At 38.5% G+C, this 25260-nt stretch overlaps 3 protein-coding genes across 4 annotated transcripts; 1 reads left to right on the top strand and 2 right to left on the bottom strand.

Moving 5' to 3' along the window:
• Positions 1-892: 892 nt before the first annotated feature.
• On the bottom strand, positions 893-5300 carry LOC118786626 (synaptojanin 2 binding protein). Its single transcript, XM_036541805.1, has 4 exons — positions 4730-5300; positions 2582-2718; positions 1786-1881; positions 893-1110 (listed from the first exon to the last, which is right to left on the bottom strand). Exons 1-4 carry the CDS (start codon positions 4791-4793, stop codon positions 961-963), a joined length of 447 nt encoding a protein of 148 aa, XP_036397698.1. The 5' UTR covers positions 4794-5300; the 3' UTR covers positions 893-960.
• Positions 5301-7106: 1806 nt separating this feature from the next.
• On the bottom strand, positions 7107-16667 carry lgals3a (lectin, galactoside binding soluble 3a). Of its 2 annotated transcripts, XM_036541789.1 has the most exons (6): positions 16531-16667; positions 15815-15832; positions 14784-15566; positions 9266-9354; positions 8565-8721; positions 7107-8155 (listed from the first exon to the last, which is right to left on the bottom strand). In XM_036541789.1, exons 2-6 carry the CDS (start codon positions 15827-15829, stop codon positions 8000-8002), a joined length of 1200 nt encoding a protein of 399 aa, XP_036397682.1. In that variant the 5' UTR covers positions 15830-15832; positions 16531-16667; the 3' UTR covers positions 7107-7999. The 2 variants fall into 2 exon arrangements, with proteins under 2 accessions (XP_036397682.1, XP_036397683.1); XM_036541790.1 differs by lacking the exons at positions 7107-8155; positions 8565-8721; positions 9266-9354 and adding an exon at positions 12877-14482.
• Positions 16668-18727: 2060 nt separating this feature from the next.
• Positions 18728-23561, top strand: gmfb (glia maturation factor, beta). Its single transcript, XM_036541807.1, has 7 exons — positions 18728-18953; positions 20043-20139; positions 20446-20495; positions 21034-21083; positions 21258-21340; positions 21638-21711; positions 21790-23561. The coding sequence occupies exons 1-7, from the start codon at positions 18951-18953 to the stop codon at positions 21859-21861; spliced, it is 429 nt and encodes a 142-aa protein (XP_036397700.1). The 5' UTR covers positions 18728-18950; the 3' UTR covers positions 21862-23561.
• Positions 23562-25260: the final 1699 nt, after the last annotated feature.

A 25260-nucleotide genomic window follows, 5' to 3' on the forward strand; every position in this document is an offset into this window, starting at 1 on the left:
GGCTCAAAATGATATCACAGACTGCCAGGAATATGTTTTGGGAACATCTTTCACTTACCTGAAAACATTTCCAAATAAAAAATTCACTTTCCAACACGGGACTGCTCTCATCAATATGAACCTTAGAAACACCAATGTTATTGTTATGCTATTTACTGACATAAGTCAAGGTGCAGTTGTGCACAAGAAAAGAATGAGGGACAATTTGGTGGATGCATTTGAACAAAATATCTACATTAACAATACAAAACATTCACCTTTTATGCACAGTGGTGGTTGACAGCTGTCTGGCGTACCACTTCAGAATAACCCTCACCATGACCCTACAGAAAACTACGGGCAAAGCATGTGGTTGTACATACTTATATATGGAAATATGGTGCTTCAGGCTGACAGAAGAGAAACATATAACATAAGAGCACCTGTGTAGAACCCAGACAAAAACATGCAAGTTCAAGTCTCACCATAGATCTGCTGTTCTAATAGGACTCATCTCCCTCTAGGTCACAGAGGAGAGCTCTGGCTTTCAGCTCCAGAACACGCTCCAAGTAAGACAGGAAGTTGGAGGGGAAATTGCGACACATGAAATTCTGCGTCTAAGCCCCTTTTCCGGTCAACCCTGCTTCATACATTCCCCAAGACACAGAACTATTCAGCCCAAGAAGTCTTTTTAGGGAGTATGGATCAGTAAAGAGGGAATTCTGTCCATCTTTCTTTTTGAAAATTATTTTCCAATCTCATTTCTCATAGCTCTGTAATAAAACAGCAACTTTCACAATTTGGGTTAAGCAGCTATGAATATTACAATCTAAACATTTATTCTAATGCAGTAATATTAACCACAATGAAATATGGAAAAAAATGGCTTTGTTTGTATAGACTTTTTTGGCCCTAAGCAAAAAAAAAAAAATTCCATCTCCATTTCTGTCCTTAAAATATTAATGAAGAAGGGAATAAGATTTAAAAGTGTCTCCGAATACGGGGTTGGAAGCGCACATAGAGGAAAGCGAGAACTACAGCAGCTGCCAAGAAGCTCGCCATTCCTAAGGTAAAGACAGATGAATCGCTGTCAGACCGGGCTTTCGAGGGACCGTTCATGGACGCCAGTGGCTGTGGAGACAGACAGAAAATGAGAGAGGGGAAGGGACAAGGTGAGACCCTTAAACCTTGCTCTCCTCTCTTTTTTTTTTTTTACTTAATTTTTTTCTGGAACTCTTCCTGTGGTGATTTCAGTACGCAATCCAAAAATGGTTTGAAAAAAAATTCATTTTTACAAAACAGAATAAGAAATTAATTACACAATACTGGAAAAAATAAGAAAATCATGACCTATATACTAACATTTCTTAAAAATCATAGATGGAAAGTGTACCAAATTTGCATTTCTGAAAAACTGCTCAGTCAGTCATCTGCTCAGTGGCAGCCACTAACAACACAGTACATTACAAGAAGGATCAGGGTGAATTATCTGGACATTTACTGCATGCAATATTTTCTGAAAAAAGACAAAAAAAGTGAGCTGTTTGTTTTGGACTGTGAAATCAAAATACCATGCCTTTTAAGATTTCTAAAGTACTGTGTGTGGTAACACATGCAAGTAGCTGGACAGCCTGGGTGCTCTGTGGTAACATATGACCAAGTCTGACATCAGTGGTAAGCTCTTCAAATCACAATACATTGGCCTGCAGCTGTGCAGGACCTCTAATGTATAATAAAGTCAAGACTCCTATGTCTGAGGCATGGTCCCCAGCACAGACACGCAGAGATCCCTGCAGCTACACTCACCCTCTGTTGCACCAGGAGCTGCACATCTTCCCCTGCTGATCGGAAGAGCTCCACAGCAGCACTGTGAGACAGGTTCTCCAGCTTCAGCCCATTAATCTGTGCAACAAAACAGGGATTTACCACACCAAAGAACAGATGCTACAGAAGAAAATACCAATAGTAGTAATAGTGATCGGGTGCTTTGAGCTATGTTCAAAAATTAGTATAACAAACTGATCTCATTTTAGGTTAATACATCTATTCAGCCATGCCTGGAACTAGGTGAGGTGCTGTTCTGTTTCCAATGTTTTACTGTATCAGCAAAAGGACTCCTTCCACTTTCCATGGTCCTCTGGTTTTAGAAGAAATTAATACAAAGTCATACGAGTAGCCAACCTCAAAAGGTCAAACAGAAGTCATACAACTCCAGTTTTTAATGTCCTCCCTACAATATCCTGGATTAACTATAAACCGCTCAACACTTATGATGCCATCCACAATTAGGCAATTTCTTAAATCCCTGACCCACTGACCCTGCACACACCCTGCTGTTCCCGGCAGCCCTCCAGGTCTGCCCTCCTGACCATTCTTCCTTTTCCTCTGCATTCAGTGGGTGACAGTGCCTTTGCATGCAACAACCTTACACTTTCCAACAGCTTCCCACGTGAGATTTGAATAGATGAATCTTTGGCTCTAGTAAGCCTAAGCATAAATTTCCCTATGCCATTTCTAATCTTTAAAATGATATCTTTTCGTTCCTCTGTATTTTATCTATGCTTTTCTAATCATGTTTGTGTAAGGTCTCCTGCTTACTTACCGCCAGGATTTTGTCCCCCTCTTGTAGTCTGCCATCCAAAGCAGCAGCTCCATTCTCCTTAATTTTGGCCACGTAGATTCCACTGTCATTCATCACATATTGCTGATCCAACCCTCCCACAATGTTGAACCCCAGGCCTGGAAAACACATGAAGACAGAGCTTGTGAGTGAGTCTGTGCACTACATTCCAGACACTGATATTTACATGTGTATAGCTTAAGATGTTTGAACAGAACTCAAATACAGTAGACAGCAGAGGTCTTATATATGAATAAAATCTGCTTTCATTTTTATGTGTTAATATGCATTTCAACACCCTACAGGTAAGAGCATACAAGACTCTCAATGTATGTGATTAATGAATTCACATGAGTAGCTGCCACAGGGCTGATACCAAAGTTCTAGATTCTACACTCAAATAACTCAAGTAAATGACTGGACGGTCAGCCTTCTGGCACCATGAAAACTTGCTGTTCAGGATACACGATTCTGGTGATACTGTAACTGTAATCCTAGATCAGGTTTAATATGAGCTGATGATGGGGTGGCAGTGTAGCATAATGGTAAGGAGCAGGACTCATAACCAAAATGTTGCTGGCTGAATTCCAGCACTGATGTTATACCCTTGGGCAAGGTACTTAACTCAGAATTGCCTCAGTAAATGTCCAACTGTATAAATGGATAAAACTGAAACCTATTTAGGTCGCTCTGGATAAGAGCGTCTGCTAAATGACAATAATATAATGATTCTCTTTAAAACTTTACCTTCATATTATGATCTGAACCACGATATGACGTGACAATTTGTTATCTAAATCGTCACTCTAGTTTACAGGTCTGAACTGGAATGGCAAACCCAACAATCTGAACTAGAAGTTAACTAAACTCGCTCACCAAACCAACGGCTCAAATTCTCATCATAATTGGGCACAGTTCGATAACGTTATCAAGCTACATGCAAGACAAGTCATATGGCGACAAAAGATAGCTAAACGATTCTAACATAATTCTGTATTATCATGATTAATCAATAATTCGGACCTATTACCTCTACTACTTGGCTTAGATCGTTAAGTAGCCAGCTAACACTGAGTTCAAAGGTTGTGAAAGGAAGCCTAGTTACCTAGCAACGTCCTTACCGATAAGCATAAAGCCAATGGTATTTTTCTGCCCTGATTGTCAGCAAAATAAAATAATTCAACGGCTAGCTATAAGACCTAACTAGCCAGCCACACTAGACACCTTGCTCTCATTAAAATTAGATAAGTTACCTAACTAGCTAGCTAACTATTACTTAGCCGAGGTCGGGCTGTGAGCACTCAAATGGGAATAATTTCTGAGTCAGAAAATAATTAACTTAGCTAACGCTCACGCTTCGCCCACACTAATACTTTCACTTTCGCGCAGCTAGCTAACTAGCTACCCACTGCTACCCACAGTCATCTGAAACAAAAAGTGCTACGCAGGTACTTTAGCGAACGTCAGATTGTTTAGACCACAGTTGGTTACCTGAAAATGAAGGTAGCTAACTAAGCGTCTAACTCTAACTTACTTAGCCAGCTAAGGACCATTCTGGTATATAACGTTTCCTAACGTGGATTTCTAAACTTATGTATCTGCAACAAAGTCATTCAGAGTTTGCTGGCTGGCCATATGCTCCTTAAGTCGATAACGTTTACATTCAAATTGCTAGCATGGCAGCTAGTTGACAACGTTGTCAGACGCTCACAAGCAAAATATGAAAATTTTGCTGAATGCACTTCAAAGACGTGAAAGTATTGTGCTGTGTTATGGCTCTTGAGCCCTTTAATTAACGTTGGCTAGCTACTGCGGTTAAGGTCGGGTAACGTTAGCCTCAGTAGCTAGAACTGGGATAAAACACTTGCATGCACATTCCTTGGCAAAATTTTCACCAACGTGTCAACGACGTCAAACTAGCTAACATTAGCTACCGATATAACAGCTATGCATAACTAAAATGATGCCTGGTAACAATCGAAAACGGGAAATCCGAAGGCAACAACGGGCAAGTTCACAGGCCCTACGGTGGCATCCCATCTTAACTCGGATGAGGCTAACCTGGTAGCTTGTCATCTGAAGTTGAAATGAACTGCATTGTTTGCAAAAAGAACACATATATGTACTCACCTGCTGGTCCTCTTTTAAGCTTGATGTCCAACACAGTGGGCGGGCTGTGCATAGCTCCGTTCATAACGCCCTGGAAATGAACTCTATACAAAACTAAGTGTTATTATCAGAAAACCCAGATATGAAGGTGAGTAAGTTATGCAGGGTTTCTCGGCCCGCATCCCGCGGTAGCTGCTGGGAAATGTCATTTTACTGCCCTCTACCGGATCCAAATAGTACTTCCCAGAATGCCCCGGGTGCGTTCTGCTAGGAAGATAGTGTGTGACCACGGGTTAGTTGCGAATTGGCTGGCTTTGGTCTATATCCAGGGATTAAAACGCTGTATTTTTTCCACAGTAAATTGATTCACATATGTTTGACAAATGTCAGGTGTTGGAGCCGATCCGCAAGACAATAATAATATTTGTGTTGTCATTATGTTTTGGTTCAGTACAGTATTTGCAAATGAATTTCATTTGCTTTTGAGGAGAAACCCAACTGTAACAAATGTTTGACTTGTTTCGGTCATTTGAAATGCCAACGAAAAGACATTAATACGCAGCTGCGTATTATTTTTTAATCCCAATTGCAGAGGTCCTAATATCTCGTGCTGCCCTCTAGAGGATGCTAAAATACAATGTCTTTTGCGCCTACACGCGCACATGGTGACTTTGCCTTTTTGTACATTAAAAGCGTTTTTGTTTTCGATACCATGTTTTTGTTGTGCACTTCAATGGTATGGAGATGAACATGTGAAATTCAACCCAAGAAACTGTACACAAACATGCATGCATACATTGAGTGCTATTCATAATGTTACAAATTATGCTGAAATATACGAATTTTATATTAAAAAAAATAGTAGATGTTAAAGCAGCACAATACATATGTCACTCTATATTTTTCTTCAGGCTGGACTGGTTAAGTTTAAAAAATCCTTCTGATGTGATGCTGTGGCCGTACAATCACCATGCCTTAAAGTTTAATATTATCTTTGATGCCTTACACGTTCAAGGCGTTACTGGATTTACAGTTGGCAACACAAAACACCTCAATCTGAAGTTTCACTTTTTACATTTTAAAAACAAAAACATTTTTATCAGTTCAAAGGTATTCTGCTAAAATTATTTCTGAAAAAAAAACACATCTAAATGGAACCTTGAGGTGTTACTACGACATCTGTTTGTATCTATAACTGTGTCTATAACTGGTATTATCTATAGTTCTTTGCAACAGGTGACAATGATCAGGTGTAGATATATGCTGAAATGCTGAATAGGCCTTCAGATAGGATAGTCCATTGGTAAAAAAAAAAAATTATTAGCAGGGCCATTGGTAAAAAATAATTGTAGGGGGACTTGTGTAGTGTGGCTTCAAAGGTAAGATAGAGAAGAAGCAGAAAATGATGCAGAAGAAAGTACAAAGTGGACAGAGTTCGGCCATTTTGTGAGCAGCCAAATGAAGCTGCATATGAACTCTTTGTGTTCATATGTATGGAAGGAGTGAGACCTCAAGGTAATTTAAATTATTTCCTGTGATCATGTCCACAAGGTACATTTCATATGTTGTAGACCTAGTGACCCAAGTATCTACTCTGTATTCTATGCTAATTAAATTGACCTAATTAACCTAAGCACTATGATCATATTCAAGTGGGACAGATTCTTATTAATTGGGAATCTCCAAATTTTATTAGAACATCCAGTCATCCCACCTGTACTCCTTTTCATGAATGATGCCCAGCTAGTTGTAATGTACATTTACCCTTAGAAAAAGAATCAAAACTCCACGTACACTCCGTGTTTGGGTTAGGTATGGGAGTGGGTGTGTCGACATTAGCTAACCCTCATGGTAAGGCAAGTGCAAAAAGTACCCAGAGCTCTGACTTCATGTAACAGTATATCAATTAAAGCCACGTGGGTCTGAGTTGTTAAGGTAATTCATTCTTCTCTGTAGGTACAGAATGGTAAAAACAATTTCATTTGTTCCATCAAAATACATATTTATAAGAGATTTGACATTGATCAAACATGACATAATTCCTCCAAATTATTCCGCAATCTCCTGGTGAAGAGGAGTGGTGTGGACTGTACTCATTTCTATTCCACATCAAGCTACTACGAAGAATTTAGTGGAGTTCTTTTTCATGTCTTTAAACCCCCAACAATCTCAGGAAAGTTGTTTACTTTTCTGTTTGGAAGTAATTTCATGAAATGAGTAGTGAAGTCCTTATAGGAATTATACACAATTATCGGTATACCCCTGATATATATGATCCAAACAAAGCTGTTACTAAATATTCCCATAATAATAAAGCAACAGCAAGAGGTACTTTAACAAGTTTATGTATGTGAACAGTTATTTAATGTTACTTAAAATTATGATTTTTTTTCTCCAGGATGATTATTCTTGATTCAGTTTTTTTAAAAGGAGTAATACTGGCTCCAGGTTGTAATCAACATAAACTGTCATAAAACATCATGCAAATCAATCAACAAAAAAATTTGTCATAAAACATCATGCAAATGTCATATCAAATCATGTCACAGGAACTGTATTTTGATTCCTCACAGCTGGACACTGGTGTGCTGCCTTCTCAAAAAAAAGTACCAACTGAACCTAATTTTGGCTTCTGTTGTTACTATTACCTATTGGGTAATAGATACTGAGATCTAGACTACTTGTGTTTGGATTAGAGAAAAAAAGTACCATATATCATACAGAACTAGAGTGTGGCACTCAGTCCAGGTGCCTGGTATGTCCAGTCAAGTATAGTCATACAATACTAAAAAGGAAGTCCATTAAGTTCAAAGCTGTTTTACAATTGGGATCCTGTGTTTGATATGGTTAAAACACACCCTAATCTTTGCTTTGCTCTATTGCATAATCTATCGAATTGTAAAATGCAGCAAAAATATACTATGTGATAAGTGAGTTTAAGGGCACAGACGAGGACAAGACAGTAAACAGATATCGTAAAACTCAAAGAAAAACAGCTTGAAAAGCATTGGACAACTTAGTCCAGCAATTCCATGCAGACAGATATGAACACAATGCATTATGGCTTCTATATGCTTTTCTCCCCGATTGTGATATGTTACATGCAGCACTTCTAGGTGATATAACACACAGTCTAAAGATGGCAACCAGAAGAAAAACAGCAACGATGTGATGCAGTCGTGGTGAAAACAGCATTTCACAACAGCCCTCGAGGGTGTGTGTCATGTGCTCTGTTGAGTCTTGCATGGGTCGCTGTTGCAGTAGGATGGGCAGCCCCCGAGCCACAGAGTGTCAAATCATGCTGGGGGCCACACTGTAGAGGACAACATCACCCACGACACGAAGCAGGGTCACCTCTTCCAGCCCTCCAATCCGATGCTCAAATTCCAACAGATGGGCTCCATCCACTGCTACTTTATACATGCCCTCTTCAACCAGGATCTTGAGCTGCAAGAACCCATGAGAGATAAATTCACCACTATGAAGGTGGTTCTTTTTAAACATGATGCTAGAAATGATTAAAGACAGATAACAATTAAGATATCACACTAAGAAATGGGTAAATTATTTTAAAAACAGCAGAAACTGATGTATATTACAAATAGGGGTCCAAGGGTTGTGGTATGGATGGGGTTAGCAACAATTAATCCAATAAACACAGCTATATAAATGTCTATCACTCAAGATAAGGGCTTGAAACAAAAGAAATATTGATATATTCATAAAGCAAAGGTCATTTAAAGCTGCTACAGTATGTGCATATTTACTCCACTGGAATCCATCTTTAACATGTTACTGAGAGCAAAGGCCTCAGGACAGTGGCTTGATATGGATTATATCTTTCCTTCCTTTGTACCTCAAAGCGCCTCCCCTGGGCAAAGGGGAACCCTCCTTCTCGTTCCTCGGGGCCCCAGCATCCACCCAGGTGAGAATTGCGGACAACAGTGTGCTCATTAAAACGAGGGTTTAAGTGGAAAACGATATCTGGGCCTTTAACAAAATCAACATGGAACCTATAAAAGAAAACAAAACAAACACTGAAATGAAAGAAGAATCTGCTTTTATGTAGTTTGTTCGATGCACATTGTTAAATGTACTTAATGACATTGATATTTGGAGTTCAAAACTTTCGTTACATCTATTTATCGAGTATTGCTGATTTCAACCAGGCCCTAATGTTATTCACCTTTATGGATTATGTACTTTTTGATAACAACTGACATTGATACCTCTGATGCAAGTATGGCAGTGAGAGAGTGATTTAGTGTTCTTTGAACCCAACACCTCTCTGTGTTAAGAGGCTTTCCAATCCAAAAGTCAAAGTCTTGTAATTCAGTTACTTTTCATATGGTTAAATGAACAGAAATGAGGAAAAATGACTGTCCTTCTGTTACATAATTAGCATGGTAGATGAAAAGTGTTATTTTTGTCTACACTGGGATTTTATGTGCTCAGTACAGCCATCTGAAAGGGATGATCTCTGAGTGGATGAGAAAAGCTGAAGGATGTCTGAATGCTTTACTGCAGAGCATGAGAAACGTGTTTTGCCACGGTTACCTGTCTGCATTTGGGGTGGGTTCTCCCACAATGGTGATCAGGAGCCTCGGCATCACTCCAGCTTGCAAGGGAAGATCATATGGCACTGGCTGAAAAGCAGATTGAACAAATTATAAAATAAGAGTATTAATAAGTATTCAGACAAATTAATTAAAGCCTATCAAAAGGCAAATGGATAAAAAAACTATACTTCAATACTTCAGTGTAATTACACAATACTGTTCCAGAACAGAGGCAAGAGCCCACGTTCATCACCCAGTTGAAAGCTACTTTTCAGGTGTCAAATTCATTAATTGTTTTCAAATTACTATTATTAATTAGATTATTTGATGGTTCCATGTCCTAAATAAAAAAATCTTTTTTGGAGTAGTTTACAGCCTCCTCTCTATATTTATTAAACTAGCATTTCATTATGAGTCATAACTCCACTGTGGCTGCCAAAGGGTGGTCCCGCCCAGATTCCAACTGCTAGCCCTGCCTAGTGACTCAGCTGCACACGGCCAAGGCAGCAGAAGATTTCTAATGAAAACGAGGTTTTCAAATACATGAATAATCTCAACAGTCCACCTAAACAGTTGCGAAAATGGCATGAATGAATTAATGCCAAATTAAGATAACCTTTCATGGATAAGTGTGAAAGAAATATGTTTTGACTGGCTTGGCCTTTTACAGAAATTTTCAGTATAACATTGTTTCTAAAACAATCAGTTGACCACATAACTAGAAAGTAAGGGGTGGGTTGGGACTTTCAAGAGAACACTTATTAGATGATAACAACTCAGTGAAGTCACACTTGCAAAACTTCACAGTTTAGCTAACGGAAATACATTACATTATTGGCATTTAGCAGATGCTCTTATCCAGAGCAACTTACAATGCTGTCCGTTTATACAGTAGGATATTTTACTGAGGCAATTGTGGGTTAAGTACCTTGCCCAGGGGTATAGCAGCAATGCCTCAGAAGGGAATCAAACCAGCAACCATTCAGTCACAAGTCCTGCTCCTTAACCACTATACTACACTGCCACCCTACAAAACATGCTTTAACAGTTACTTAGACCAAGTAAAAGAAGACAGATATTGCCTAGCTAGAAACCACATATATTCCTATACAGAGATGATAAACATTTAGTCACCTTGTTCAGATGCTTGTAATGTTATGATGTTAGGACAGTATATCATTAGAAGTCATACTCTAAAGACAGTAAATATCCATGACTGACAAACTAATGTATTTAACTAAACAAGATCAAAGTTGGTTTCAATGCGTTTGAGTCACATCAATGTAGCAATATAAGCAGCTGAGGAACAAAGAGTAATTAACAGGTTGCCAGGACACCGAAACTGTGTACTATGACTACACATACGCAATGCACTGACAGGAGTGTAATGAAAACCAGAACTTACAAATTATAGGACTTCACTTTCCATAGGTTGGTGGCCGCATGGCTACAGGACAGGCCCTGACCAGCAACTCAAGAACAGCTAACAGTTTCCACTGCGTCAGCTGTGGTGAGATACACCCATGCAAGGGACGGCAAGGTGGCAGGCAAGAAATCTGTTAGCTTGTTCTGCTCAACACCCATTCAACAACTGCAGCGCAGAGCAGAAGACGCACTACCTGTTCTTAATGAAAAAGGCCAGTGCGGATATTGACGCTTTGCTGCATGAACAAAAGCTTTTCAGAATAACAAAAACTGTGGTTGTGTTGGGCTGACTAAATTTCCATTTTCAAACTGAAAGTGAATGAAAGTTGTGTAAAACTTTGGGATTAGGGTTTTCACTTTAAATCATTCAGCTGCTACTCAATAACTAATAAGTGGCTAGAGCCACAAGTATAAACTCATTTAATATTCTTCTTCTTGTAATATATATATATATATATATATATATATATATATGTGTGTGTGTGTATATGTATATGTATCTGCTTTCACCACACAAGAACAAGTTTAATCTGACTGGGTGTATCTGACCCATGGGTTAGGTGAACTACCTTGCCTATACTAGCAGCGATCTTGATAGCTTTACTTCATGACTGAGTCTCTAGAAGGAGTGTAGACCTGTCAAAATGTAAACCCTGCTAATGCCAGTCACTGAACCTTCAGGTGATAAATGTGCAGTGGATGCATTTTAACAGTGTCATGAGAACAAAGACAGACCCGATCTTAAAGAAAATGTTCTTTACATACCTTTATACAGCTCAACTTGCTGACATAAATAATTACCGTTACAGTGTTTTAATATTAGGCATATGAAGTGCACGTTTGTTCTGTTTAATACCATAACACTCATCACTGTACATGTGTTTGCATATGCTGGATTCTTGTACTTGCTTGGATTGTAGCACAATACAAGTTCCTGAGAGGACATCATTAATGTGTAGGAATAAGCACAGTCTGTCTTCTGACAATCAGCGAGATGCTTCCTGATTGGCAAGGCCTCTGCCAAACCTCCTGAGCACATCTATTCACTAAGAAGTGTTTGTTTCATTTGACATGTTTCAGATGTACTCTGAAACACTTTCACAGGTAGAAGTGACATCTAGTTTTAAAATACTTTACAAATACTCACTTACTGCTGGCTGGTACCTGCCATATCAATGCAACACACTGACTGTCATGATCATAATTTAACAGTTTGAGATTTTACAGATTTAAAATCTCACCCTAAGTGATCAAATTCCTTAAACTGTTCTGTAGATGTGCACCCATGCCTATCAACATGTGTATCCACCCTAGTGGATACACATGTTGATAGGCATCAACATCAATACACCCTTCCTCAGGGCTCTGCATAAAGTCTAAACATTCCAAATTAATTTAATAATCCATTTTTTACATTAAATTTTAGGTTTACAATTTGTCTTGAAGTGCATAGCCTCAGAACTGAAGCTCAATGCGGATTCTGCCACTTTGTCTATTGCCCGTCTAGTTTACTGATGAAGATCTTTCAAAAATCAGTGACTACATTTACATTTACATTAATATGCAAATGTTTACCTGAATTCAAGCATTCCGACTATGATACAAGTCATGTAAATAACTAATTCCGATAACCATAATAAGCCAGCATTCCCCTTTTAAGAAACCCAAATAAGATGTGTATGATTGTCCTTTCTTAAACAGAATCCTGACCCATTTAAACACCTTATTTAGAATATTCCTACAAGCTCCTATATGCCCCTACAAGCTTATATTTGCACATGTTCAATATTTTTCAAGGAATCTTGGGTCACAATTCTCTAAGTAGATAGCTGTAATGGCTATTTAAAAAACTTGAATTTTAGGAGTACCAAGGTGACAACTTAACAATAAGCTATTTTTTAGATAAAACCACACAAAATAATGAAAAAGGTGCATTTTCATAGCTGTTCTAATAAGATAATTAGAAAAAATATCTACCTGTACCTAACACAGCTTACTCAAGATACTCTGATGTATATAGTAATATTAGTGCTCATCATATTTCATGGTGCATGTGAACATCTTATTTGGAATATAACCATAACCATTACACTACATTTATTTAGCAGACTTATCTAGTCTCATCCATTATGAATTATATATCTTAATTATCAAATTTTACATGTTACATCTTTTTTACAGCTGGATATTTACTGAAGCAATACAGGTTGAGTAACTTTCCCAAGGATTCAACAGCAGTGGCCTACATGGGAATTGGACCAGCAACCTTTGGGTTACAAGTCCTGCTCCTTACCACTCACCATACTGCTGCCAGTAGTCAGGGTAAGGACCAAAAACTAGAAAACTGCATGCATGTAAATATAGTCACCGAACACCAGAATAGGATCACTTCTCCGGCTTTTGAAGAAGACTCATCTCTTATGAGTTTGTCAGCAACTCATATTTTCTGAACTAATCTCAAACACTGAGCTAGTGTGACACATTTTTGCTGTAGACAATGTTCAATCTTCTGCTCATTAAATCCATGCTAGTGTCCCACTCAGTTTTTCCTGTACATAAAGAAAATCATATTTACTCTCAACTATGTTTACAGTGTTGACTAAACTTGACCAGGTTATGTTTATGATAATGGATCGATCTAGTAAAACAACAGAAAAATACTGATATGTAACCACTAATCAATAAAAGACAAATTTTCTGTTTTACAAATTTGGTTGGGACATTACATCTAACTTCACGTGGGATGAGCAGATCTCTGGTATTGTGGAAAAAAGCTTCTTGCAGCTCAGCAAATTGTTTCAGGCTCTGTGGTACCACACTCCAGAGCCAATGATATATTGTTACAAGCCCACTGTAAGTCCCACCATGAACCAACTGTGCAGGGACACCAACTCACCTGTCTCCTCTTGCTGGGATACAAAAAACAATTACATTGCCAATGTCTTGTGTTCTTTCTGTATCTTTCCTACCCTTTTTATATTGCATGCATTTCTCAGGCCCATAGTTTGTCCATACCCATAAATTCAGGACTTACATATTTGCTTATCTATGCAAAAACTTGCATGATTTTTTCAGTATCTCCATCTACAATTCCCTATAAGCATCATATTTTCCACGCATTGTTCAACTTATTCCAGGCCAGGAGAAGTGTCAACAATATTCTTCTTTCCCAAGAATTATCTTCCACAAATTTCACTTTTGTTGACTCCATCTTTGTGCAGACTTCTGGTCTTGTGTAAAATCCATAAATTAATAAATCGATCCCACATACATGAGATCATTAATTCATTCACAGCCAAAAAAACCCAATAATCAATAAATACAGATGATCACTTAGCTCTGGTCTGAAAACATAAGATTGTTTACTGCTGTACAAAAATTATTCAATACAAGTCAATGGATGAACCATTGACACTGATGCTAACAAATATACAGGTTCTTCACTGATTCCTCCCAAAACTACATTATTTGGTTTTTATTAAATAAGCCCACATAAAATTGTTTGGCAATATACTCATGTGTTTCATTAAGACAGCATAAGGATAACATAGCAAATATGGTTAAATGATTTATTACAATTGGTTGAAAGCATGCGGTCCTTGTTCTGGTCAGCCATGATTGTGTGTGGGCCAACTTTTTGTGATCATCAGTTAACCCAGATCACTAGGGAACTAAACTGAGCTTAATGGGACCCAGCAACACAGAGCAACAGCACTGAAGTGATGTCTTCATCCGACAAAAAGCTGAAGATATATCGCTGCGCTCAAAAGTATGGTGGATTATGTCTGGGCTGAAAGAAAAAAATACATATTTTTGAATTTGTCATGATTCCAATGTTACACCTTCACCCATAACAATTCCCTGAGCATAACAGGAAAACCCCAAAACAAACACTATCAAAAAACTTATCTGGCACTTGGAATAACCCCACTATACAAACACCATTTAAAAGCTTTGCAGAAAGCTCCAAAAGAACAACAGCAAGTGGAAGGGTTCTAAAGACGACCACTGGAGCCACACCAAAGTAGCCCAAAGTAGAGTGAGAGTATGAGACAGTGGAGAGATTTGACCCAGGGTCCCAGGGTACTCACCAACATTCCTCCAGGAGCAACAGGTCCACCAAATGCTGGGTTTGGGTATGGTGCCATGGGGTTCGTTCCAAAAGAGCCAGGGAGGCCGGGCTGGGCTGGGAATCCTCCGCTGGAAGGTGGGCCCCAGCCACCAGGTGGTATGGGAGGGAAGGCCCCACCAGGAAAGCCAGGAAAAGCGCCAGAGTTGGACGCAGGGGGGAAGGCACCAGGAGCTCCAGGGCCATATGGACCTGCTGGAGGCTGCCCTCCAGGATAGGGCATGTTAGGATATGGTCCTGGGTGAGCACCAGGGCCAGGAGGAAACTGTCCGGGGACTCCAGATGGGAAGGGGAGTGGGGCGCCTCCTCCGGAAGGGTACTGTCCTGGCGCAGAAGGAAACTGTCCAGGGGCCCCAGGCCCTGCTGGGAACTGTCCAGGGTCTCCAGGCCCAGAGGGATACTGCCCTGGAATTGCAGGTGCAGAGGGAAACCCTCCAGGGGCCGAAGGTGCTCCAGGATACTGCCCAGGTGCTCCAGGTCCAGGTGGAAAGTGTCCAGGACCAGCAGGACCTCCAGGGTACTGACCAGGTGCCCCGGGACCAGAAGGCTGGGATCCCCCTGGGTATGCTCCTGGAGCAGAAGGCTGGGCTGGACCAGAAGAGGGGGGGAAGCTTGGGGCTCCTGGGGCAGCACCAGGCCAGCCTGGGTTTACAGCAGGTGGAGCACTGTTGGCTGGGGCAGCTGGATTTGTGTTGCCCATTTTGGGTGCTTTGCCAGGGACATCGTCCACTATGGCATCAGCAAGCTATGTACAACACAGACACACATTACAAACTGGTTCACAACACAAGAACACAATCACTCAAAAGCAACTTTACCAGTTGTATTTTGGTTGGGATCATGATTTGGGCTGTGAATGTGTGTGAAAATGCAGGGAATCGGCAGAGCGCACGTCAAAGGACAGCCAAGAAAATAACGTTAAAAATGTGTAAATTTAAAGTAAATTCTTAATTAATTATAGTTGTTGAAAGCGGGCTAAAAAAGGATACTTACAGAAAAGTCATCCATATTCTGCAACACAAATCGAAAGTGAGTTAGAACTGTAAGTTACCCTGGACAGGAAGACCACAAACTGACAACAGAATTGTTGTTAATGAGCAGCACGTGTATTTCGTTGTTTAAATAGGTTAAAGTTTACGTAGGTTTATGGAATCATCAACAAAGCTTACTGATACACAGTTAGCCAGCTACCTATCTATCAAATGTTTCATTGCAGCAAATAATTCCTTGCTAACAGACGGAGAAGCTAACTATTTAATTTCAGTATATTAGCACAATAAATTAAAAGAAATACATTAATTTCTGGGACAACACACTAAACGACTGCCGACAGAATGACAGCTATGCAGCTAACGTACACATTGTTCAGTATTATCTAGCTACCTAGTACATATATTACATTTCCTCAGCAATGCACCATTCAATTAGCTGCTCAGCTAGCTAAAATTAGCTGACTAGCTAGGTTGTCTTCTGGTATGTCCGACTGTCGCACCACCCCGCTTTTCCTAAGCAAGCGGGCCTGTTGTCTACCTCGCTAACTACTAGCAACCACATCAGATAGCAAATGTTATGCATTTAGATTCAAAATGAGCTGTGCTAGCTAATTTTAGCTTGCTGGTAGCATTTTTGGTACCAGAGGTAATGTTAAGTAGCAAGCCAACAGTAGATGTCAAATACTCATGAAGTAGCTAGCAACCTAGCCATCTTACCGAGCGAAAAGTTATCCTCCTTTAATGTTCGAGAAAAGCGAACCCCTCAAAATAATGTAGAAAGTAATAAACACTAGTTTGTCAAAAGGAAGTGCTTCTCCGGGAGCGTAAACTTATTGTAGGCACTGAGCTCACTTCTGCTAGAGGGAGGAACCAGATATATTTTATCAGTACAGAGAGCACGCACTTTGCTCTCCTTCCTTATTAGGATGCAAGTTCCGATCCCTTATTTATGGTGTAACAGTAAAAGTTCCGGTAATAAATACGTAGCTCTTAGTGGTACTTATGCGCGTCTTAGGGAGAACGCGACGCCACGCCACAACAAAAGACATCCGCAGAACCAGCCAGTGAAATCCAGTCAGTGGTAAAAAAAGAATCATAACTATGACACACCTATTTTCCTGGTGTTTTGCGTGTTGAAAGTATGTGGCGAAATAAAGCACAGTACTTCGCATTAATTTGGTTTTCCGGTTCCTGTTTCTCCATACCGTATTTCACTCTAATGTCTCCGACGATGTTGGTAGATTTTGCACTATATCAATTAGACTGAATGAGTTTAATGTATTTTCACATAATTGTCAAGGTTCTTATTAGGCCTGGAATATCTGGCATGGATCGAGTGATAGGAGAGAAAACACCCAGAGCCTCTGAAATTGCACGTACACTTTCCCAAGGAACGGATGATGGAATTTACCGCGGGCGCCATTTTAAAGGAGATACATGAATTACGCCATATTAAAGTTTATGGCAGGGTTTGGCTATGCAAATTAAAAAACATACAGCACACCGAGATTCATCTGTTGGACCAATAATTACAAACTTGTCCTTCTGCGTAATCGTAGTATGTAATAATAGTCCACATAATTGTCTATGAAGGTTTTGTTGTTCCACAACATAACAGAACTATTTGTAAATGTAGCGAGGGCAATGCAACTAATAGTAAACACAGAGGGTGTCCACTAATTCAGGGAAAATAAGACCTCATTCAATGTTCTTTTGGCATCTTACCTGGATCCTGTGGATACCACGCCTTCTTACCCATTATCATCAATGAAACAGGAGAAGCAACCTGACATCAATAACAGGTTGTGGTACAAAAGTCCATAACAAATTGTTGCATTTTGTGATTTCACAAATAAAATCTACAAGAAATACACACGTCAATTTAAATGGGCATTTTACTTTGATTCTATTTCAATCTTGTTCGCCATATTGAATTTTGCTCTCTATTAAATAAAAAAACAAAAATATTATACAACAATAAAAACAAATTTATTGGATCATTTTGACTGCTGGACTTTGATCTTGATAACACTACTATCAAGTATTGTATGAGGTTCTGACACATCTTGGGGATTTTGTTTGTGTATGGTTTGCTTGAGTTCAGACCAAAATATTTGATTTGACTGATACCTGGAGATTCAGATGACGAGTTGAGAGCATTTCCTTTGCGCTCAGTTTTTGGGGAGCTCTCTGATCATAATCACGATAATGACACGCTACTAAAGAATTTCATTTATATGGTAGTTGTTTTCGAAGCTTAATTTCCTAAATAGCAGAATATTGATATAGACTTGTTTTTGGTGTTTATCACTGAAGGTGAGAATAAAAACAATCCTTTCTGAAATACAATTAATTGTTTCTGAACAATCTGATACCGCACTGTTTGCACAGGAAGGCAGTAAAACGTTCACACAGGCTAGCCCTAGTTTGGGAGCAATAATTAATTTTGGCTATTTGAAAACTTATAGAACGTTTTAGTGCTCTTCTGCTGCCCGTTGGAACTGGATGATTTCAAAAGATTCTTAGTAGGCCTATACGTTTTCAGTAAAACAGAACACTTTGATATGAAAACAAGGCAGTAGTCGTTTTTCTAACCTATGGTTCATTTCGACAAATACTCCCACGTCACGTTTCACACTCCAAATACTTTCCAATCAACAACAGCTCACAGTACTTTCGTAACCTGATATTTATTTATTATTATTATTTTTTTTTATTTTTTTATCACCACAAGCAAACACATGATCAAAACACACCCACACACATTTAGGTAGACCCCGAACTCTCGGAATTGTGATGGATTAAAAATTGGCGTGTTTCTACCATTATGTGCGCAGATATTCAGATAATAATTAAATATTTGCAGCGTGAATGTAAATGTAACTGATGCAAGTGAAAATCACTTTTAACTGCTTTTTATTCTTCATTTTCACCTCTCTTTTTTCTTTTTTGTAAACGTTGCCTTTCGTCGCTCTGGTTAGCTCACTCCAATGCTGTTGCGCTTTCTGGAACTGTTTCCAAGGGACGTGGGGGTAGGACAGCTAGAGATTGGATTGGTCAGATTAGAGTCACAAGATCGAAGGGAAAATAAACTGTGTAGCCAGCTCCAGACAATCTGAGTCTGCGCTTCAGGGAAAATGGTGAGTGTGGTTCGAGGCGGGGTGGCTAAATGACACAAAAGTGAAAATTGTTTGATCATATATTCAACTTGTAGTCCTTATAATAACGTTAGTTTGTCAAAACTTGGGGTCTTTGGTTTTTTTAAGGCGGGATTTGTCATTGTACAAGGATTCGTTTAGTGCAGTGCAAAGGCAGAAATATGCAGTTCCTCCCATTCCATTGTGATGTGCTGCAACATGTCAATGCACGGTACGGGGCATTCTAGCTAGCTAGCCAGTGGCATAATTTCAGTTTAGATAAAGTTCCCCGTTATAATGTTTAAACCCTTTGATTGTAAAATGTAACGTCAGTAGAAGGATCCATTGTCAATTTTGTAGCATTTAGCTAGCGAACTGACTGGTAGCGAGCTATACTATAGTATTGTGACTATAGCACAGCGCTACAGCAAAGAAATATGCGTTTCCTGTAGCTAGCTAGCTTGAGACATTGTGGACACAATTGTACTAGCTAGCTGGCAAGCCCTTTCCCTTTGGCATCCCTGCTACGAAATTGGCTATTGCTATCGCAATAGCAGCTTTGGTAAGACCTGTAAATACTAGCTACCCATCTATTTGTTTTTCATCCAGATGTTTATTCAGATCATAGCTAGGTAGCTAGCTGTGCCAGTCAAGTAAAACAAAGGAAGTGAATCCCTTGGACAGCAACGGACATGCACACATTTGAGCCTGTCTTGTCTCCACCACCAATCTGTTAACTATCTAAACGACGCCTTAGATTAACTTTCATAATTAGCTGTCTTGCTAGCCAGCGAGCTAGTGTTGATTATGAATTGCACTCTGGTCCCAAGCGGAAGCGAACGAAGTTTTGCGGTTGCACATTGGCGATACGGTGAAAACCACACAAACCAGGGAGTTAACGTCAATCTCAGTCTGGCCTCTAAGAAACTAGCCTATATTCTCATTTTAAATGCCAAACAGAAATAATGTACTTTACTGGCCTTTGGTTTGCCATTGTATTAGCGCTGCACAATGGATTTCGGTTAAGATGAATAGGTAGTTAGATATACGTTACATTTCCATATAGCTGAACTTAATATTTTCTTTTTGTAGAGTGAGTCACTGGTAGTATGTGATGTTGATGGAGAATTAGTAAAAAAGTTGCGGGAGTTTCGGTTCCGAAAAGAAACCAACAATGCTGCCATTATCAGTAAGTATTTTTTTCAATGTACGTTTTGCATCAGTGAACAAATGACAATTGATGTAAGAATAATTTTAGTAATATAGAGATAAAATGTAGTGGAGATAACTGTACTTAGGAAATAAAATCTTGTTATAAAGGCTTGGCCACATGGTGAAGAGGTAGCCTGTTCTAGGGCTCATAAGTACACTATTGGGGGTGTCTAGACAATGACTGATCTTCAGATCCTTTCCTTAGACAGCGCCTAAACAGCGTGTGTTAGCCAGATTTTATCCGCCCACAGTCTCACATATTCTGTTTACTCTCCCCTTTCAGTGAAGATTGACAAGGAGCGACAGCTTGTTATCCTTGATGAGGAACATGAGGCAAGTTGTTGGTTACTATTAGTGTTTATTTGGATGCTGTTCTCAGAAGGAAGGTATTAATTATAAGCACAGTGAAGTGGTAAGGGTGCTAAATTCATTGCCAGAAGTTGTGGTTTTGGATATCAGAAAGAAAGATGTGTGCTTAACCACTGCAATGACAAGTGCAGCTGAGGTTTTAGTTTTCACATAATGGTGTGTTACTTGTAAAATATGTAATGTAATGTTTTCAGCTGAGTTGAGGAAATAAATGTCATACCTGTCAGTATTCAATGATATGGTGTATTGTTCATGTAATGGTTCATGTAAAATTGAGTTACAGTAAATGATAATGGTAATGGATAGTATGTATAATAGTATGCAGCTGCTAATATTAAGGAAGTCTACAATCACAACATTAGTTTGTAAATATTTAATTCCACTTTTCAGATTGTACCAACTTTACCAAATAGGGTCATAAATCAAGCTATTAGTTTTCTGTCTAAAAAATTCAGATACTTTGAATATTAAATCATATTTACATTAATTTTCTTTGTCATAGGATATATCTCCTGATGATCTGAAGGATGAATTGCCTGAAAGACAGCCAAGATATCCTTTGATCATTACACAATGGAATAACGCTGTTGTTTTGGGCTCATTAGTCTAGATAGTTTCAAACTCAATACTCATTAATACAATGAATGAATTATACATTTTTTATATTGAACAGTACAATATTTTGATGTGTTTAATAATAACATTATTGTCCTTAATCACAGATACATTTGTGGTCTATAGCTATAAGTACCAACATGACGACGGCCGTGTTTCCTACCCTCTCTGCTTCATCTTTTCTAGCCCAGTCGGTAAACAAATGTTTAGTTATTATTACCAAGAAAACACAAGAAGGACATATTACGTAATCGCACATAATCTTATAGTTAAATTTCCACAGTTGGGGAAACTAAGGGGAGTCGAATGTGCGTCTGTCAGGTTACATTAAAAACGATCAGTTAATTACTGACAGAAAAGGTCGCACTTAGTCTTATGGAATGACTGCCTCCGATAGGATAGGCAAGGCTGTTTTTTAGTGTTCAGCATTTTCATGGCAGTGCACTATGAACTGGAACTCTGTTTGCTGGAAAATATGTCCTTTTGTCCAGGGTGCAAACCTGAGCAGCAGATGATGTACGCTGGGAGCAAAAACAAGCTAGTGAAGACTGTGGAATTGACCAAGGTGAGTGTCCATAACTTTGTTTTCATGAAATGGCGTAATGAAGAAAGGACATAAAGGGAAACAAAAACTTTTTTCCAGGTGTTTGAGATCAGGAACACAGAGGATCTGACAGAGGAGTGGCTGCGGGAGAAACTGGGATTCTTCCGTTAGGCGCCTCTCATCTGACTGGACAGAGATGTCAGGAAGTTGACCAAGGCAGCATGTGATATTTCTGTGGGGAGGCAATTCCATGGTCCATGTCTCACTGTATCTTTCCCATTTTCTGTTTGAGACCATGGCCCCCAGCCTTCCCATTTGGTAACTTTCCAGAATTCATCTTTGCATTCCCATCCTGATTTTATAAAGAATATGAAAAGTGGAAAAATTTTGAAAGAGCACATTTTTCCTGTTTTCCTCCAAATTCCAGAAGAATCTTGATAGCTGAGACACATTCCAAATCTGTTGTTAATCAGGCACTAACCAGATGTTTGTTTAGGTGTGACTGCACTAATGTGCTTAAAATTCAATTTTCAGTCACAGTATTCATTTTCTATCACATCTCAACTTTGTAGTACTGTTGACACATAAAAGATCCCAGGTAGTTGTGCTTCCTGTTGAATTTTTTTAACCCCCACTACTAAAACTACCACCACTAACACCACTACCACACACAAACGGGAAGAACAGAACATTTAATCTTGACAGAATAATTGGTGAGACAATTTTACACTGATACCTCTTAATGCTATTTCTTGTCTACTTAGATATATTTCTCCAAATGAGAGTCAGTTAAATCAGTCAATATATTCTGTTAGTATTTATAGTTATTTTGTTCCCAGCATAATTATATCTACATTATAAATTAAAAGTTGTGGTCAAAGCATTGGAACCACAGTGCAGCTAACAGTCTTGTTTAATCAATGGGAAAATGTTTTGGTTTCACAGTTTTCGCGTAAATATAATAACTGCACTTTGATTGGTGGGTGGGACTGTGGCAAGTCACTTGACCATCAATTGGTCAACTGGGAATCACCACATTATGAGGTTTTCAGAAGAGACCTAGAAGCTATGATGAAGTGCAGATGGGTTTACAGAAAGTATAGGGTGCATACATATAGCACATATTTTTGGAATGTAGACCATGGAATTCACTTGATTGATCTCCATGTTTCCAAAGGTTGATCAGTATATCAAAGGTCCCACAAAGCAGAGATATATCCTTTACCCTCCAAATGCCAGAATCATCAGTAGGATTGACACGTAATAGCAGTCTGTGGTGGTATTGAACTTTTCCTGTACTGTCTCTATTAAATGGGAGTAACGTATAAATAAATGATGTTTGTCACTCAACATCTGTACTCTTATTAAGTACTGTGACTGTAACTGTGAGACCAAGAAAATTTAGTTTTGACTTTTGAATTTTAACTTTTAGTTTTGAAAGTTTAATCTGAGCATGCCTTACTGTTAAGGTCCATTGCTGTCCAAATAATTGTTAAACTGCTGCTAGTGTTAAGGTGTATTGGGATTAATGTTATCTGAGGACTCTGTTAGGACATTACAACCATATAGCTGCAGCATTCCAGATTTGTAAAATTGGAAATCTGGTATGTTTATCAAGCTGGTAAACACTGGATAATTTGTTAATGCTCTGCCTTGAAATCTTGAGAAATTTGAAACAAATTTGCGCATACCAATTCAAGCAATTAATGCAAAGGTTCACAGTGCTAATTTATAGTGATATTTAAACACATTTAGTGCTTCTTAACAGTGCTTTTGGGAAACTCAGCTCAGTATTTATTGTTTGTACTATTGTTACGTTTTTTTTCTTTTCAAAGTTATTTGATGTATCTACACTAATACCTAGGTAATTTGGGGGAATTAAAATTTGTGTTTCGAATAAGAAAGTAGAAAAAGTTATTTTCTTTGTTTCTTCCCAGATAAATATGCTTAACTTGTATTACACTATTACAATTCCTTGTTATTGTTTTGTTTCATTCCTGTATTTTCAGTCTGCTGCAGTTGTCCATTGGAACTGTATAAGCATGCATTACAAGAAGGAAATGGTTTTTCTGTCAGTGAATTCAGAATTTCAGTGGGAATCATATAGACTTGAAATTACCGGGTTGGATCATTAAACTTCTTTGTCCTCATAGGCACCTCTAAGAACTGGGAGACTGACGTGGACAATCTCAACCTGTTTGACAAATCAGACAAATCAAGATAGTTCCCTATGTGTATTGTTATAATGAAACAAGGCTTCATCCGTTGCTGATCATGTGATCATTGTCTGATGCCATGGGTTTTACTGTTACTATAGAATAGTATGGGATGAGGGGGCATTGACTGACAAATGTGAATGCCTTTACTAAAGTGGGACCAATTTAAAAACCGAGGAATGTGTAATTGTTTTTAAACAGTGGGAGTATTCTGTAATTTAATGTTTTTAAGGATTCTGCAGTGTCAATACCAGGGTTCAGCAGGACAGAGAAATTGGTTCTTTGTTTACAAGTTAACATCTGACCTTCTTTGCAGTAGCTTTGGAGAGCGACATAAAGCACACCTTTGTATATGTCCACACATATATCTGTAATGGAAAAACAAAACAAAGAACCTGATTGAAATAAACACCATGGTAAGGTAATGAGCTCTCATAGTGTCCTACTGTGTCTAAAAATTTAAAGAAGAATGCTTCTTTCTATGATTTAAAAAAAAATAATATGTCTAGGCACAACTACTTCTTAACAGTTTTTTTTTGTGTATCAGCATAAGACCAAACAAGTGTCTGAAAGATGGACTAGCCAAACCTACTGAGTGGTAATGGCTGCTATCATTAATTTACAGGGCTATTGTTAGCATTTATGTATGGATTTTAAAGGGTTGTAGGAACTTTGTTTTCTTTATCTATTCCTCATTAACTCAAGTTCAAACTATTATTGTAGATTTGAGAAAAATGAATGTCAGACAAATTATACTATGTAGTGCTTGATTGTGAAGTGGTGAAACATGCATCAAAGCATGCCATTCCTGTTTGCTCAAAAATAGGCCTATAGTTTCATATGTAATCATGTGCTTATTTCTTTAATAATTGGGACAGTATGGACAAAAATAATATGTTAATATATAGTGCAAATTACAGCTTGGAAAATACAAAAGCAAGACTGGGAGTGCAAGCTACTAGTTACTGTATACCTTTATAGTAAACAGAGGATACTACAACTTTAAATATCTCTTGAGGTATATTCAGTTGGAAGCATGAATATGTTAGATTTTAGCTTCATAATGGGCATTGTATCATGCTTACATTTTTTGTAATTCATCATATTTACAAACAACAATGAATTTCAAATAATTTAAACACTTTTTTTACATATATGTATGATTTTAGGTCTGTGCAAATTGTACCATAGCTATGGTTTAATTTTTACTGTGCCTAACAGGTCTCAATGTGGAAAACTGTCAGCATTTTTAATGATCTCCCATGGATTATCTGAAAGCTTTATGATCTGTGTTGAGAACTTCCTAACAAAGTAACAAAATAAATTTTGTTTTTCAGCAGTTTACTCTAAACAT

Source organism: Megalops cyprinoides, chromosome 12 (genome assembly GCF_013368585.1).
Source record: "Megalops cyprinoides isolate fMegCyp1 chromosome 12, fMegCyp1.pri, whole genome shotgun sequence".
Classification (NCBI taxonomy): domain Eukaryota; kingdom Metazoa; phylum Chordata; class Actinopteri; order Elopiformes; family Megalopidae; genus Megalops; species Megalops cyprinoides.